The following is a 16,164-nucleotide window of genomic DNA, read 5'->3' as shown; positions in this document are numbered from 1 at the left end:
GCCTTACTCGATCGGCGTCACACATAAAGCATGAAGTAGCAGGTCCACAAGCTCACCGCGTCGCATTTTGACCCTGTAGATCTGCTATACTTTTGCCATTATTATTTATTCAAATCCTGAAAAGTTTTTTTGGACATATGAGGTTTCCACCCAGCAGCTAGACGACTCACGCCTTGCTTGTCTTGGTGCAGAGTAAGCAGAAAGCTAGTGGAGAGATACGGCACGGAGCAATAATAATGAGCTTAAAATAACAGCGCCACAAAGCGTGGCTTGGCGTGAACCCAGCTTCACCTCCCACCATGAGTTCATCTCTATCACGGGTTGCACCATTTTGCTTTTCAGTCGATGTTACAATGTTGGCTGGCCTAGATTATGTGTGGGGCTGTGTTATTCTTTTAGGAAGCGTGTTCCGCCTGTCAAAAGAAATAGTCTGAACAATTGTGTGTGCTGCACTCTTGAGTATAATAACAATCCAATACCGCGATGATGACACCTGGAGCTTTTTCTTTTGCAAAGAGCTTGCCTTTTATACCAATTCTATTCAAAGTCGTTATAGAAGTCTTTGCCTTTGATGCCGGGAAGTTGTCTGCGGTTCAATTCCCGAGCCCGGCGGCGGATTCACTGCATGTCACTCCCCAACTCTCTCCCCTTTCCTGTCTCTCTCTCTCTACTGTGCTTATGGGAAAAACACAGGTCGGAACGCCCCAAAACAAATCCCAAAATCCACATAATAACCGGTAAAATCGACACTTCAAAGCTCTTAACTCGCAGCACAAACTCGAGCACGTTTGTTCGGAGAGAGGGGCAGCCAAACACTTTCATGCTGACCCCCCCCCCCCCCCCCCCCCCCCCCCCCCACCCCCTCCTTCCAAATAAGTCATGGCCTATTTGGAAAACCTCTGGTCTTTCTACTGTAGAACATAACAGAGGACGAAGGGGCGACACATCCCAGGGTGAGGCTCATGTTACCTGGGTGAAAGTTTTCATAAAACACAGGGGTCTGGTTACTGTGGCAGTCCTGTTACAAGTGAAAGCAGATAGGTTTGGAGAGAGAGAGAGAGAGAGAGAGAGAGCTTCCATTAACCTATGTTGACTAAATATCGGGCCCGGCGGGGTCACGCTAAAAAAAGAAAAGAAGAATCCATTGAACTTCCACATGGTGTGTGAGGCTATGCGTGCGCGCCTGGCCTGCCCGCCATGTGTTTGAGAGCCAAACAAAAAAGTCACCCTGAAGCTAACATACTGTAACATCCATGCTGAGACTACCTTCATGCTTGTTAAAGCTGCAATCCGGAACTTATTCGAATGATTTTAACTTAATTTTGAGTATGATGGTTCGTTGCAGATGGTCTCCCTACTCATGCATTCAGAAATGTAGACCCTGTGTTGGGGAAGGTTAACACTGGTTGACTGAAGCTCAAAGCGTATTATCTCCGCTGCCCATGTGGGCGTTACGTCTTAGACGAGCAGTAGCCTGTAGGGCTTTTTGTGTTATACTGTACATTTTAGCATCATTGTATAACCGTACCACTGCACTATTTGCAAACTGTTAATAATGTATTCCAAAGGGCTTCATCACTTGATGCGCTCCTCGATGATATAATCAAATTAAATTAAAATATAGATGGAATCATTTTTCAGAAGATTATCGCTGGATGCAGCCCTTATTAAAGCATGCTTCCCCGTAAATCACTGCCCTATATCAACTCACTGTCCTGGGTCCTCTGACTCCTCTCTGAGGTCAGTACTGCAGTAGTTTAACATAATCGTCGCTGTCTGGCAGAAACCTCTTATCCCCATATTTTAACTTGTTGTGGTTTTTCCTAAATTAGCGCCCTACTTGATCACACTAACTAAAGCCTCACACAAAAGCATCAGAAGTAATGGCGGCGGCGGTGGCTCAGGGGTAGAGTGGCCGGAGCCAGTTCAAACTCCCTCAGAGTTAGTGTCGAAGTATCCTTGAGCAAGACACTGAACCCCTAATTGTGCCCGATGTGCAGGTTGGTGCCTTGCATGGTTTTCTCTGTCATCGGTGTGTGAATGGGTGAATGTAATGTACAATCTATGTAGAGCTCCTTGGATAAAGGCACTATATAAAATGCACCATTTAACAGATCTACAAGCTCTAATAATGGTGCGAAGCGACGCATTTCGAGTTGTAGATCTGCTACTTTTGATGCTTTTCAATTTGATGTCCTGAAAAAGTAACCGTTTTGGACATAATGAGGTTTCCAACCGACAGAAGTTTTTTACAACTTGAAGCTTGAAGCTCATCTGGCCATCTGAACCTCAAGTGTTGCATCCTGTGTGATACACAGAATCATAACCTCATCGGTCATACCTCTCGGGGGCTCAGAGAGTACGCTGGCGCTGCGTTTTACGGCCTGGAGGTGATGCTATACGCCACTCATCTTGGGGGTTGGCGGCTAGCTGCTGCGGCTCAGGAGGTAGCGTGGCCCTGTTTGGGGAAAACTAATTCCCGGCTCCTCCTGGCCTCACGTCGAAATGTGTTGAGCAAGACCACTGAACCCGTTAAACTGCTGACCACTGAACCCGTTAAACTGACCACTGAACCCCTTAAACTGACCACTGAACCCGTTAAGCTGACCACTGAACCCGTTAAACTGACCACTGAACCCCTTAAACTGACCACTGAACCCGTTAAGCTGACCACTGAACCCGTTAAACTGACCACTGAACCCGTTAAACTGACCACTGAACCCATTAAACTGACCACTGAACCCCTTAAACTGACCACTGAACCCGTTAAACTGACCACTGAACCCGTTAAACTGACCACTGAACCCGTTAAACTGACCACTGAACCCGTTAAACTGACCACTGAACCCATTAAACTGACCACTGAACCCCTTAAACTGACCACTGAACCCGTTAAACTGACCACTGAACCCGTTAAGCTGACCACTGAACCCATTAAACTGACCACTGAACCCGTTAAACTGACCACTGAACCCGTTAAACTGACCACTGAACCCGTTAAACTGACCACTGAACCCCTTAAACTGACCACTGAACCCATTAAACTGACCACTGAACCCCTTAAACTGACCACTGAACCCGTTAAACTGACCACTGAACCCGTTAAACTGACCACTGAACCCGTTAAACTGACCACTGAACCCGTTAAACTGCTCCCGATGAGGGTGGTATTAGCTCAGGTGGTTAACTCCGCTGCCGTCGGTGTGTGTGTGTGTGTGTGTGTGTGTGTGTGTGTGTGTGTGTGTGTGTGTGTGTGTGTGTGTGTGTGTGTGTGTGTGTGTGTGTGTGTGTGAATGTGTGTCAGCGTTTGTGAATGGCTGTATGTAATGTAATGCACTATGGCACTGCACAACATATCAAAAATGTATCGTAATTCATATGAGTGACAACATATATATATTTTTTTATTTAATTTTAATATGATATATTTTTGACAGAATCAAATGTTTTATGTTCATGAAACCTGGATGGCTTAATTGATTCTAGGCTTAAAATAATTTATATAAATATTTTTTGGAAATCTCTCTGGGAAAAACGAATGGGGCCTGGAACGGTGGAACCAGAATAATGGCCCCTTATGCACATTGTAAAGTGCTTTGGATAAAGGCTTTGTAGAGAGTATTTAATCTACGACCACCATGTGAACTCCAAACAGGCGGCAGTGGAGCATCCTTTAAGCTAAGGCTCAATGTACCTTGATTAAAGGCAGAATGTATTCCTGGTAGATCTCAATGTGATAATTCAAGTCTCTTTAAAGGCAGAATGTATTCCTGGTAGATCTCAATGTGATAATTCAAGTCTCTTTAACCCATTCTGAACGGGAACCCATTTTGGTGTTAGCATCATGTTATGCTTTAGGTATTGAAAAATAGCAGATCTACAAGCTCATATCGCGCCACCGAGTGGCGCGCTACGAGCTTGTAGGTCTGCTATTTTTGAAAAATCGAAGAACGACTGACATTTTTTTAATCTGATCTCAGGTCAGAATGGGTTGATCAGACCAGTGTGTGTCCAGTGGAAACCTCGTTATGAATCTGATCTCAGGTCAGAATGGGTTAAAGGCAGAATGTATTCCTGGTAGATCTCAATGTGATAATTCAAGTCTCTTTAAAGGCAGAATGTATTCCTGGTAGATCTCAATGTGATAATTCAAGTCTCTTTAAAGGCAGAATGTATTCCTGGTAGATCTCAATGTGATAATTCAAGTCTCTTTAAAGGCAGAATGTATTCCTGGTAGATCTCAATGTGATAATTCAAGTCTCTATAAGACAGCCCTTTTCGGTAATTATGAACATAATAAACAAACAAATCCCTCCCAAAGCTTAAAATGACAATAGTAGACGGTGATATTTAGTCACAGCTTGGTTTCATTAATTATGAATGATGAATATGAAAATGCGTTTTTGAGGGCTCATAAAACGTTCCTTTGGGCTTTGATTTGTAGTATGTTTTTCCTTTTGAAAAATATCCAGCTTCGCATACATTTTTTCCATAACCATTTACAACGGGGGCTGCACATGGATGTGACTTCACACATATTGGATAAAGCCTGATTTATGCCACAGTGATAAAGATAAAGTGTCAGAAATAACAGTGTTTTCAACTGAAAAACAGAACAATAATTCAGTTGATAAATTATTTTTGTCAAGCAACTCATCACACAACAACGTGCTGGCCCAGACTGTGAATCAGGCTCCACGCAAGCTGTGCTCTCTCTCTTTGTCTTTAGGGGCACTGGTTCTCATAGTGGGGTCCGGGGACCCCTAGGGGTCCTTGAGGTGGTTCCAGGGGTTCCCCAGCTAAATGAGTTAATAATATAGCATCAAAATCAGTTTAAGAACTCAAACCCTCAAACATCTGCTATTACAGCGTGAACAAATAATTCAGCGGGATCCCTGCCACAAAATGTTTTCAGATGGATGTTCACAGCCAAATACATATCCATGCTGAAAAACTAATCTAGGGCATAGCAACATATAAGATCATACTTATTTTGGTTTGGTCTCCCTGCTCCTTTAGATCCCTCCCTGACACATTTAGATCCCTCCCTGACACATTTAGATCCCTCCCTGACACATTCAGATCCCTCCCTGACACATTTAGATCCCTCCCTGACACATTCAGATCCCTCCCTGACACATTTAGATCCCTCCCTGACACATTCAGATCCCTCCCTGACACATTTAGATCCCTCCCTGACACATTTAGATCCCTCCCTGACACATTTAGATCCCTCCCTGACACATTTAGATCCCTCCCTGACACATTTAGATCCCTCCCTGACACATTTAGATCCCTCCCTGACACATTTAGATCCCTCCCTGACACATTTAGATCCCTCCCTGACACACTTAGATCCCTCCCTGACACATTTAGATCCCTCCCTGACACATTTAGATCCCTCCCTGACACATTTAGATCCCTCCCTGACACATTTAGATCCCTCCCTGACACATTCAGATCCCTCCCTGCTCCTTTAGAGTTTAGATCCCTCCCTGACACATTCAGATCCCTCCCTGACACATTTAGATCCCTCCCTGACACATTTAGATCCCTCCCTGACACATTTAGATCCCTCCCTGACACATTTAGATCCCTCCCTGACACACTTAGATCCCTCCCTGACACATTTAGATCCCTCCCTGACACACTTAGATCCCTCCCTGACACACTTAGATCCCTCCCTGACACACTTAGATCCCTCCCTGACACACTTAGATCCCTCCCTGACACATTTAGATCCCTCCCTGACACATTTAGATCCCTCCCTGACACACTTAGATCCCTCCCTGACACACTTAGATCCCTCCCTGACACATTTAGATCCCTCCCTGACACATTTAGATCCCTCCCTGACACATTTAGATCCCTCCCTGACACATTTAGATCCCTCCCTGACACATTTAGATCCCTCCCTGACACATTTAGATCCCTCCCTGACACATTTAGATCCCTCCCTGACACATTTAGATCCCTCCCTGACACATTTAGATCCCTCCCTGACACATTTAGATCCCTCCCTGACACACTTAGATCCCTCCCTGACACATTTAGATCCCTCCCTGACACACTTAGATCCCTCCCTGACACACTTAGATCCCTCCCTGACACATTTAGATCCCTCCCTGACACACTTAGATCCCTCCCTGACACACTTAGATCCCTCCCTGACACATTTAGATCCCTCCCTGACACACTTAGATCCCTCCCTGACACATTTAGATCCCTCCCTGACACAATTAGATCCCTCCCTGACACACTTAGATCCCTCCCTGACACATTTAGATCCCTCCCTGACACACTTAGATCCCTCCCTGACACACTTAGATCCCTCCCTGACACACTTAGATCCCTCCCTGACACACTTAGATCCCTCCCTGACACACTTAGATCCCTCCCTGACACACTTAGATCCCTCCCTGACACACTTAGATCCCTCCCTGACACACTTAGATCCCTCCCTGACACATTTAGATCCTAAAGCACTACTGGAGCTCTCCCCTCAAACAGGCTGACTTTATTTCCACTTCAGAATTACTTATTACTTTTGAATTAATAATTTGGTTCCTACATGCTGCTACCTCTGAGAGTGTGCACATATGTAACCAAATTAACCCCTACAAAGCAGCTTTTTGCTTCTAGGGGCCGTCGGCATGGAACAAGCTCCCACTGTACCTTCGTCAGGCAGCCTCTGTAGACATTTTTAAAGCTCAGCTCAAGACCCACTTCTACAACATTGCTTTTAATTGATCTTTTAGTTGTTTTTATTTTAGTTTTTGTTATTCATGTCCTCACTGTATTGCATTACTGTCGTTGCCTTGCTTTTCTTTTATTCTCCAGTGTTCTGTAAAGCACTTTGAGCTGCATTTCATGTCATGAAAGGTGCTATACAAATAAAGTTTTATTATTATTATTATTATTACATCATATGGGTCTCTTTGGTACACAGTCAGTGTTCCAAATGGATAAAACGACACTGCCAATATGACTGTGTTACTGTACTGGACACTGTGACTCATGCTCTTCATAACACCCCTAAACTATAAGTGAGGGAATACTAAACACATAATGTGATCAACTACAAAAATACTGTCATTACGCTGTCATTCCCCCTCTGATAAAAATACTGTCATTACGCTGTCATTTCCCCTCTGATGCTGAGGCTATGAATTGACATAGTTTCCGCATCAATCATGATGAGTGTTCATATGGCTGGTGTCTTGCCGTGAGATACAACAGGGTGTGATGATGGTCTTTTCAGACCGCGTTACACAGAGCTGCACCAGATGGCTGTGTGGAGAGAGAGAGAGCTGGTGATTGGATTGCTGGTCTAAGAAGAATTTGTCATCGCTTTCAATTTTTGACCTTCTGTATGCCTGTCTTCATATCTACTCCAGTCTCCCTCCCTTCTCTCTCTCTCTCTCTCTCTCTCTCTCTCTCTCTCTCTCTCTCTCTCTCTCTCTCGCTCTCGCTCTCGCTCTGACATTTGTAACAAACGGAAACAGCTTGAAAAAGAAAGAGATGGTTTGAGAATTCAGCGAGGCGTGATGATGCTGTCAGTTTGTGGAGAAACCTTCTGCTTCAATAGACAAATATAGTACATCTCTCTGTCGGGTGGAAATCGAATAATGTCCAAAACTGTTTTCTTGTCAGGATTCAAATTCAAAATGAGAAAAGATCCCAGTATATCGACAAAAGCTCAAAACGTGTCGCCTCGCGCACGCTTCAAGCTTGTAGATCTCAGATCTGGATGCTTTTGTGTGGTGTTGTGGTGTGATCAAGTAGGACGTTAACCCATTCTGACCGGGCACCCATTTTGGTGTTGGCATCATGTTATGCTTTAGCTATTGAAAAATAGCAGACCTACAAGCTCATATCGCGCCACCGAGTGGCGCGATACGAGCTTGTAGGTCTGCTATTTTTGAAAAATCGAAGAACGACTGACATTTTTAGAATCTGATCTCGGGTCAGAATGGGTTAATCAGACCAGTGTGTGTCCAGTGGAAACCTCGTATGAATCTGATCTCAGGTCAGAATGGTTTAATTTATGAGGTTTCAGCAGCGATACAGGGCATACCTGCACTAGCAGGCACAGCTTGAGCCCTCGCCAACATCGAGGCCACGTTGACACATCGCTCCAATGTGCAACAACCGTTGCTGTATCAACGCATACATTGTCTCTTATCGGGTGGGAAACCTCATATGTCCAAAACTGTTGTACTTTTCAGGATTCAAATAAAAAAATAGCAAAAGCAGCAGATCCGCAAGCTCGAAACACGTCACGGTGTGTGACGCTGTAGTATGATCAAGTACTACAGTAAGTACATACATTATAAGGCCATAGACTTGGCTGCCACATTTTTAGCTAACTCTTAACTCTAATTAACGAATTAACTCTAGTCCTACCTCTGGGCCCAACATCTAAATAACTGAATCACACACCTCACTCTAGTCCTACCTCTTGGCCCGACATCTAAATAAATGAATCACACACCTCACTCTAGTCCTACCTCTTGGCCCAACATCTAAATAAATGAATCACACACCTCACTCTAGTCCTACCTCTTGGCCTAACATCTAAATAAATGAATCACACACCTCACTCTAGTCCTACCTCTTGGCCTAACATCTAAATAAATGAATCACACACCTCACTCTAGTCCTACCTCTTGGCCAGACATCTAAATAGATGAGTCACACACCTCACTCTAGTCCTACCTCTTGGCCTAACATCTAAATAAATGAGTCACACACCTCACTCTAGTCCTACCTCTTGGCCCGACATCTAAATAAATGAATCACACACCTCACTCTAGTCCTACCTCTTGGCCCATCATCTAAATAAATGAATCACACACCTCACACTAGTCCTACCTCTTGGCCCATCATCTAAATAAATGAATCACACACCTCACACTAGTCCTACCTCTTGGCCCGACATCTTGAAAGCACTACTACTGACACGCTCAGGTTCACCTAGTGTTTAATGTGCCTCTTCGGGCGGGCCGCATCCTTCCCTAACGCTCCGGAGGACATCCTTCCCTAACGCTCTGGAGGACATCCTTCCCTAACGCTCCGGAGGACATCCTTCCCTAACGCTCTGGAGGACATCCTTCCCTAACGCTCTGGAGGACATCCTTCCCTAACGCTCTGGAGGACATCCTTCCCTAACGCTCTGGAGGACATCCTTCCCTAACGCTCTGGACGACATCCTTCCCTAACGCTCTGGAGGACATGCTCAGCGTGCCTTTGGAATGTTTTAAACAACCACATCTCTGTTAGGAATCACACATGCCAGCGTCGGGCTGAGTCATACAGTGTAATTAGCCTCTCTGCATTGTGCATTATTATTGGGGGACGCTATAGCCCCTCCTTCATCCAGCTTAATATACTCTGGCCAACGGTGTGCCACTGTGAAAACCGTGAGCTTGTAGATCGGCTATTTTTGCCTCAGGATTATATTAATTGTATGATTCACTTTGACCAATCAACGCCTGCACTGTCTCCATGAAAGTCAGGTTCGCTGTTGACTTGGAACCGATTAAAATGCAGAGGAGAGACGTGATCAGGCCAAATCTGTGGCACGATTCAGCATTCTTGCAGAATTGGCAAAAGACTCGTCGGGTGTTTTCCAAGAGCAGCCGTGATGCACAAACTCAGCATTTGCTAATTGATGCGTGCAGGATTTATGGGTACATGTCCTTAAGCACTAAACCAGGGACACAAACGGTTCCAACTGTCACCTCCTCAACAGCAACAGCAGCACATTTTGGTTGCAAACATACAGTTATCATGTTGAATACTATACTGTACTGTAATACTACTGTACGAGACAATTTAAGAAAAAAGTTGGGAGGGAGGAGAGGGCAGCAGGCAGACTGACAAAGATGTAGTGCGAGAAAACCTAAAGTTGCAAATTAGATTTTTCTTTATAGAGTGTGCAAATACAATATAAAGAACACAACTACTGTGTTTGTATTCGTCTGTCTCCCCACTCAAATTTAGACACTACTGATTGACAAGTGTATGCTATTGGCCTGAATCTCAAAGCACAACATCTCCCTTTGCCCAATTGGGCCTTTCCGTCTTAGTTCAGCAATAGAAATGTCAGCCCTCGGACAGGGGGGGGGGACCCGGGTTTGAATCCCGGGTTATGACATAAATCTTTCAAATCGTTGCTTTAGTCAAAGCTTGCATGAAATTTCCTTCATTTTCCGCCAGCGCAGCACCTCCCAACTCTACGACGCTGTTGATCTATGAGTCTGCTGCTTCAAGCTCCAGATCCCGTCCTCAGCTCCCCTGTGTCTGCACTCCCTTTCAACATGAAGTCTGCTTTAGCCATGAGGAGAGCTTTCCAAGTCGGTGAAACCTCCAGCCCACCATTATTACCCCATCTCAGATCGTGTACAGAACAGAAGACGACCCAGAGCAATAGAAATATTTGCACCTAATAAATGAAGGCGAACATCCCGTGCCAAAGCTTGCACCTGGGCTTATTTCATAGGCCTACGGGATAAATTGTACTGCAGATGGGGGAGCAGCATGGACGACGTATTGCTTCCTTTGCTGGTTTCCATGATTGGCCTTAAATCACAAGGTGCAAACAAGCGTTGAGTCCAAAGTACAGCACTGTTTCCTCCTGCTGTAACTTTAGGCCACAGGGTTTCAAAGTGGGGGCCGCCAGGGCTCGACATGGGGGGCCTATTAAAATATATCAATGGGAAATCTGCAAATGTAAATATAAAGTAACATAAATCATAAGAAATCATATATTTCAATTCATAAGTTAATAAGAGAGTTGTGCCAGTTCTTTCTTTCTTTCTTTCTTTCTTTCTTTCTTTCTTTCTTTCTTTCTTTCTTTCTTTCTTTCTTTCTTTCTTTCCTTTCCTTTCCTTTCCTTTCAGCCAGAGCTAGGCTATGTCCATTCGAAGGTCCTTGGCATGTTTGAGGAGCAGGCCTTGGGAGTAAGTGTAAAGTGATTGTTCCCAGTGCTTATGTCTGTGTCTGTGTGTTTCTTGTCTGTAGGCTGGTGGTTTGTGAGCACAGCCGAGGAGCAGGGCTGGGTGCCGGCCACATACCTGGACTCCCAGAACGGAACCAGAGATGACTTGGACCTGGGCACCTCCAGGACGGGAGAAGGTTAGTGTGTGGAAACACATTCACAGAGTCCACACTGGATCTGAAACTTTTAAAGTCCAAGGAACTCTCAGTTTAGCATGCGTTAAAGTCATACTATGTAACTGTTTACATAACACTGGGGCGGCTGCGGCTCAGGAGGTAGAGCAGGTCGTCCAATGATCCGGTTTCAATGATGGTTTCAATGATCCGTGGGTCGGTGGTTCGAATCTCGGCTCCTCCTGTCTACATGTTGAAGTGTCCTTGGGCAAAGACACTGAACCCTATATGGAGTCGGTCGGTGTGAGCTTACCATTGGTGGGTAAAATGGTGAAAACGTCCTTATGTCTTGCCATTTTTATGCCTAAAACTTGAGTTATACTTCTCACAAGTCACAACACACATCGTACAGCTTATAGTTCACAAAACAATGTATCTTGTGAGAACCAGCGAACTTATTTCTATTTCTAAAATTCAACTATACTTGTCATGACATTTGGCCCTCACAAATATAGTAATACTAGTAGACACACACACACACACACACACACACACACACACACACACACACACACACACACACACACACACACACACACACACACACACACACACACTAGAAACCCAGATCTGGAGTCACGGGTCTCTGCAGTGCAGACACACATCTCCGTCTCCGTCGCAGCCAAATGGCCCTCTGCTCCAACCAGAACCTCTGTACTGTATGTGCACAGTGCAGAGAGCGGAGCGGATATTTTGGCACTCGGGGAAATTCCTCCGAGCTCCCCTGGGAGGCTGCAGTCTGCAGAGAGCCTCCTTCTGTCAGGGCCTCCTGTTCTCCACTGTTTAGTCTGACTGTTTACATGGCACATGTCATCATCAAGCACCCCCACCCAAGACACACGCACGCACGCACGCACGCACATACGCACACACATGCATGAGGGCACGCATGCATATGCACAACCACACTCGCCCACAGCAGCACTGTCATTTACATATGGTTGTTGTCAGGGCAGCGACCTCTTATCTCCATTTGAACCTTCAAAAGTAACGTTTTGGGGACATTATTGGGAGGTGTTTCCACCCGACAGAGATGATACACATACTTTTATTGAAATTTATTGAAAAGATTTCCAGCACAGGATGAAATCCTCTACGCCAGACTCACAACAGACATAAATACATATTAAAATTCACAAGTATATACATAAACATACATAAATACATTCGTATTTATCTTTTTTTTCTTTTCTTTTTTACACTTTAAAACAAACCAAGTTCATGTGGACCCGCCCTCTTTGGTTTTTTCTTATATCTTATACATAATACACTTAAAGTCCCGTATTTACCAGTCTCTGACCTTACAAGCCAGCCCTATAGTTATACAAAAAACCTTTTGTTGACCAAAATCTGTCAAGCCTATTCTTAAAAGTATTAACTGAAGGAGCCTGGACCACTTCCTCCGGAAGTTTATTCCATGCTCTAACAGCTCTGAGTGTAAAGAAATTCTTTCTCTTTTCTGACTGACAATTTAGTGGTAAGAGTTTAAGAGAATTCCCTCTCAACTCATACCTGCTGTCCCAAGAATGGACAACAGGCTCGGCTGTAAAGTCATATATCTGGTGAACAAGTTTATATACCTCGATCATATCCCCTCTGTGCCTCCTATAAACTAACGTTGGTAACTGTAAGTGTCTTAACCTTTCTTCATAAGACCTTTCTTTCAACCCTGGTATTAGTTTAGTAGCTCTTCTCTGAACCTTCTCTATTTTCTCTATGTATTTGATTTTGTAGGGGCACCAGACTGAGCTTGCAAATTCAAGTTGTGATCTCACCAAGGATTTGAATAACGGAATAAATAGTTCTTTTCGTAAATTTAAAAAGGTTCTTCTTATTATCGCCAACATGGAGTTTGCCTTTTTTACTTTTTCAGAGATGTGCATTTCAAATTCTAGTGAATTATCAACCACCACCCCTATATCTTTTTCTTCCTCTACTTGATGAATCACTAGATCTCCAACTGTATAATTAGCCAAGGTGTCCGTTTTTTTACCAATGTGCAGCTGTTTACATTTATCTGGGTTTAATTTCAGTAACCACTTGTCACACCAATTGCTGGTGCTCTGGAGGTCTGCTTGGAGTTGTGCTGTGTCCGTGTCATTGTTTATAGTTCTAAATATCTTTGTGTCATCCGCAAAAAGGTAGACATCGGATTGTATCTCGCTTGGTAGATCATTTATATAAATAACAAAAAGTACTGGTCCTAATACAGATCCCTGTGGGACTCCAGAGGTCACTGACTTCCAATCTGAAGTGGCTCCATTAACCACCACCTTCTGTTTCCTGTTACTGAGAAAGTCCTGTACCCAACCTATAACTCTTTTGTCTATACAGTAAGACCTTAACTTTGATATTAGTCTCTTATGGGGAACCTTATCAAAAGCTTTTTGAAAATCCATATAAATGCAGTCAACCGACTGTCCTCTATCTAAGGATGCTGACCATTTATCAAGAACCGTAAGAAGTTGAAGTGTGGTTGATCTTCCAGACATAAAGCCATACTGGCTGTTACTAAAGCTGTAATGCATGTGCCTACAAACATTTAAACGGGCCACTGCATGCATAAACACGCTGCCACTATGGGCACACGTATGTACACATATGGACACACGTATAAACACTGTATACAGCAGTAGGTCAGTGTGTCATGTAGTAATAATGCTTCAGTATGTCACAGTCTGTACGTCTGTATGCATTACATATCGCCACTGTCGGGTGGAAACCTCATATGAATATCAAATTAATATCCAAATTAAAAAAACAGAAAATGTATAGCTGATCCACAAGCTCAAAACACACAGACCCAAATGGTTACGGTTGTGCTTTAATAGACAGGTATCATGTCATCATTCAAAGGCAAAGTATAGTGCTAGCCTTCACATCGAGGGCGAGAACATTCAGTCCTGTGTACCACAGCTCCATTCCTACATTGTATTGTCAAACCTTTTCATTGTTTGTTCATCAGTGGTTGGAACTACAGTAGTACTCAAAGTGTTTTGTATTTAGAGGACAACTTTAGTTTTTTTTTCCAACCAAGGTTCATGTTTTAGGTTGTTATTAGACAAAGTAAAAGATGACACACACACACATCGTCCCTCGCTAATACATTTTCACACTCCGCCACTGGTTACCCAAGTGGTCTGGGGTTGCCACTTGACATAGAGGCCAGATTTTCAGTCACTTTCACGTTTCAAAAAGGGGGGGGGGGGGGGGGGGGCTCCAAGGTGGGGATAAAACTCTGTAAAGCACTGCACCACGCCATCCCATCCTGGGGAAAACTCTGTAAAGCACTGCACCACTGCACCACAATGCCGTCCCATCCCTGGCGTGGTTCTCCCAGCAGACCTGATGTCTTCATGTTGGCACAGCTCGCTGCACCGTGGGCTTTGATGCCTCCCACCCTGCTGTCTCTCCCAAGCTCTCATTATCTCCCAGCAGACTGGAAGCTAAGGCTCAGTGACAGCCTGGGTTCACTGGGGAGGGAGGAACTGTCTGACACGTGTGTGTGTGTGTGTGTGTGGGGGGGGGGGGGGGGGGGGGGGGCACCCGCGAAATTACCCTGCCGAATAACATTTCCCTTTTTGTGCCCTGATATTTCAATTAGGAGGTCAATGGAACGAGGGTGGTGGAGCATAGATGGGCTGGAGGAGAGAGAGACGGAGAGAGACAGAGATAAAGAGAGACACACACACACACACACACACTGAGAGAGAGAGAGAGAGACGGAGAGAGACAGAGAGGGAGGAGGAAAGAGAGAGACAGAGATAAAAGAGACACAGAGAGGGGGGGGAGCTGGACAAAGAGTGAGGGAGGGAGGGAGGGAGACAGCAACATTACACACATTAAATCCTCACTTCATTCAACTCCGAGTTTACAAATAGCATGGTTTCCATGTGTATGCAAACTGTTCTGTTGGGAGTTGCATTAACAAAGGATGCACTGTAGTGTGCACAAGGAGGACGGACAGAGGGAGAGATGGAAAGCATCAATGGGAGGAGAGGAGAGGCACGGAAAGGAAAGGGACACGCACCCAAGGACAGGAAACAGATGACGGGAGCGACGGGTTAAGGAATTAGATTAGCAGAAAAGACATGGAGAGCTGATGGGAGTGGAGCGTTGCATCCATCTACACCACGCACGCACGCACGCACGCACGCACGCACGCACGCACGCACGCACGCACGCACGCACGCACGCACGCACGCACGCACCACAATTACACATACACACACTAGTTTGTATTACTATACCAGTGAGGACATTGTTATTTTAGGACGGCATTTTTATTGTTTTTGCCATTTTTACCTCTAACCGTGAAGCCAAAAATAGATACAAAGTAAACTCACAATTAATTGAAAGCAGCCAAAAATCTTTTCCCAACAAGAAATGAAAATAAAGTTTAACCATAAAACGTCTCTTATGAGAACCAGGAAAATGTTCCTCAGGAAAATGTTCTCAACTTCTACATTACTTGTGGGGACATTTTTGGCCCTCACAAGTATAGTAATTACCAGTACACACACACATACTGTACACAGACGCGCGCACGCAAACACAGATACACACACACACACGCGCTCGCGCACGTGTGCACACACGCAAGGTTTCTGTGCTTCCTGCAGCAGCCTCCGAGAATGCATTAAGAGGCAAATGAGTGTTGATGTCGGGGAAAGGAAACCTCATTACATATGACTGCAGATTTATCATGCGGCCCACTAGTTATCAGGCTATCAGCCCAGCGGCAGAACACACTGCATACAGAGAGAGATGCTCGGCAGAGGAAGAGTCTTGGACAACATGGTAGTGAATTGAATTGCTAACAAGCTTTGCCACCAGGTTCTACTATTCTCATAAAGAGCCTGCGATTTTTACCTCATGCAATACAGTGGTGTAAAGTAACTGAGTACATTTACTCAAGTATACTGCACTGCACTGTCTCAATTTCGAGACACTTTTAACCCATTCTTTTTTTTTTTAAGATATTTTTTT

At 44.6% G+C, this 16,164-nt stretch overlaps 1 protein-coding gene across 4 annotated transcripts in view; it reads left to right on the top strand.

Moving 5' to 3' along the window:
- sh3pxd2aa (SH3 and PX domains 2Aa) overlaps window positions 1-16,164 on the top strand; it is a gene marked incomplete at its 5' end in the record, with an annotated part of 126,949 nt that overhangs the window by 69,400 nt on the left and 41,385 nt on the right. For all 4 annotated transcript variants that reach the window (XM_083765286.1, XM_083765287.1, XM_083765285.1 and 1 more), the window contains one exon: window positions 11,026-11,139. In XM_083765286.1, coding sequence (XP_083621412.1) covers window positions 11,026-11,139 — 114 coding nt within the window. The remainder of the gene's footprint in view (window positions 1-11,025; window positions 11,140-16,164) is intronic.

This window comes from Protomyctophum parallelum, assembly GCF_964188405.1.
Source record: "Protomyctophum parallelum genome assembly, chromosome: 5".
Taxonomy (NCBI): Eukaryota; Metazoa; Chordata; class Actinopteri; order Myctophiformes; family Myctophidae; genus Protomyctophum; species Protomyctophum parallelum.
The sequence above is the reverse complement of the archived record's forward strand: the minus strand, read 5'-3'. Positions and strand labels throughout refer to the sequence as shown.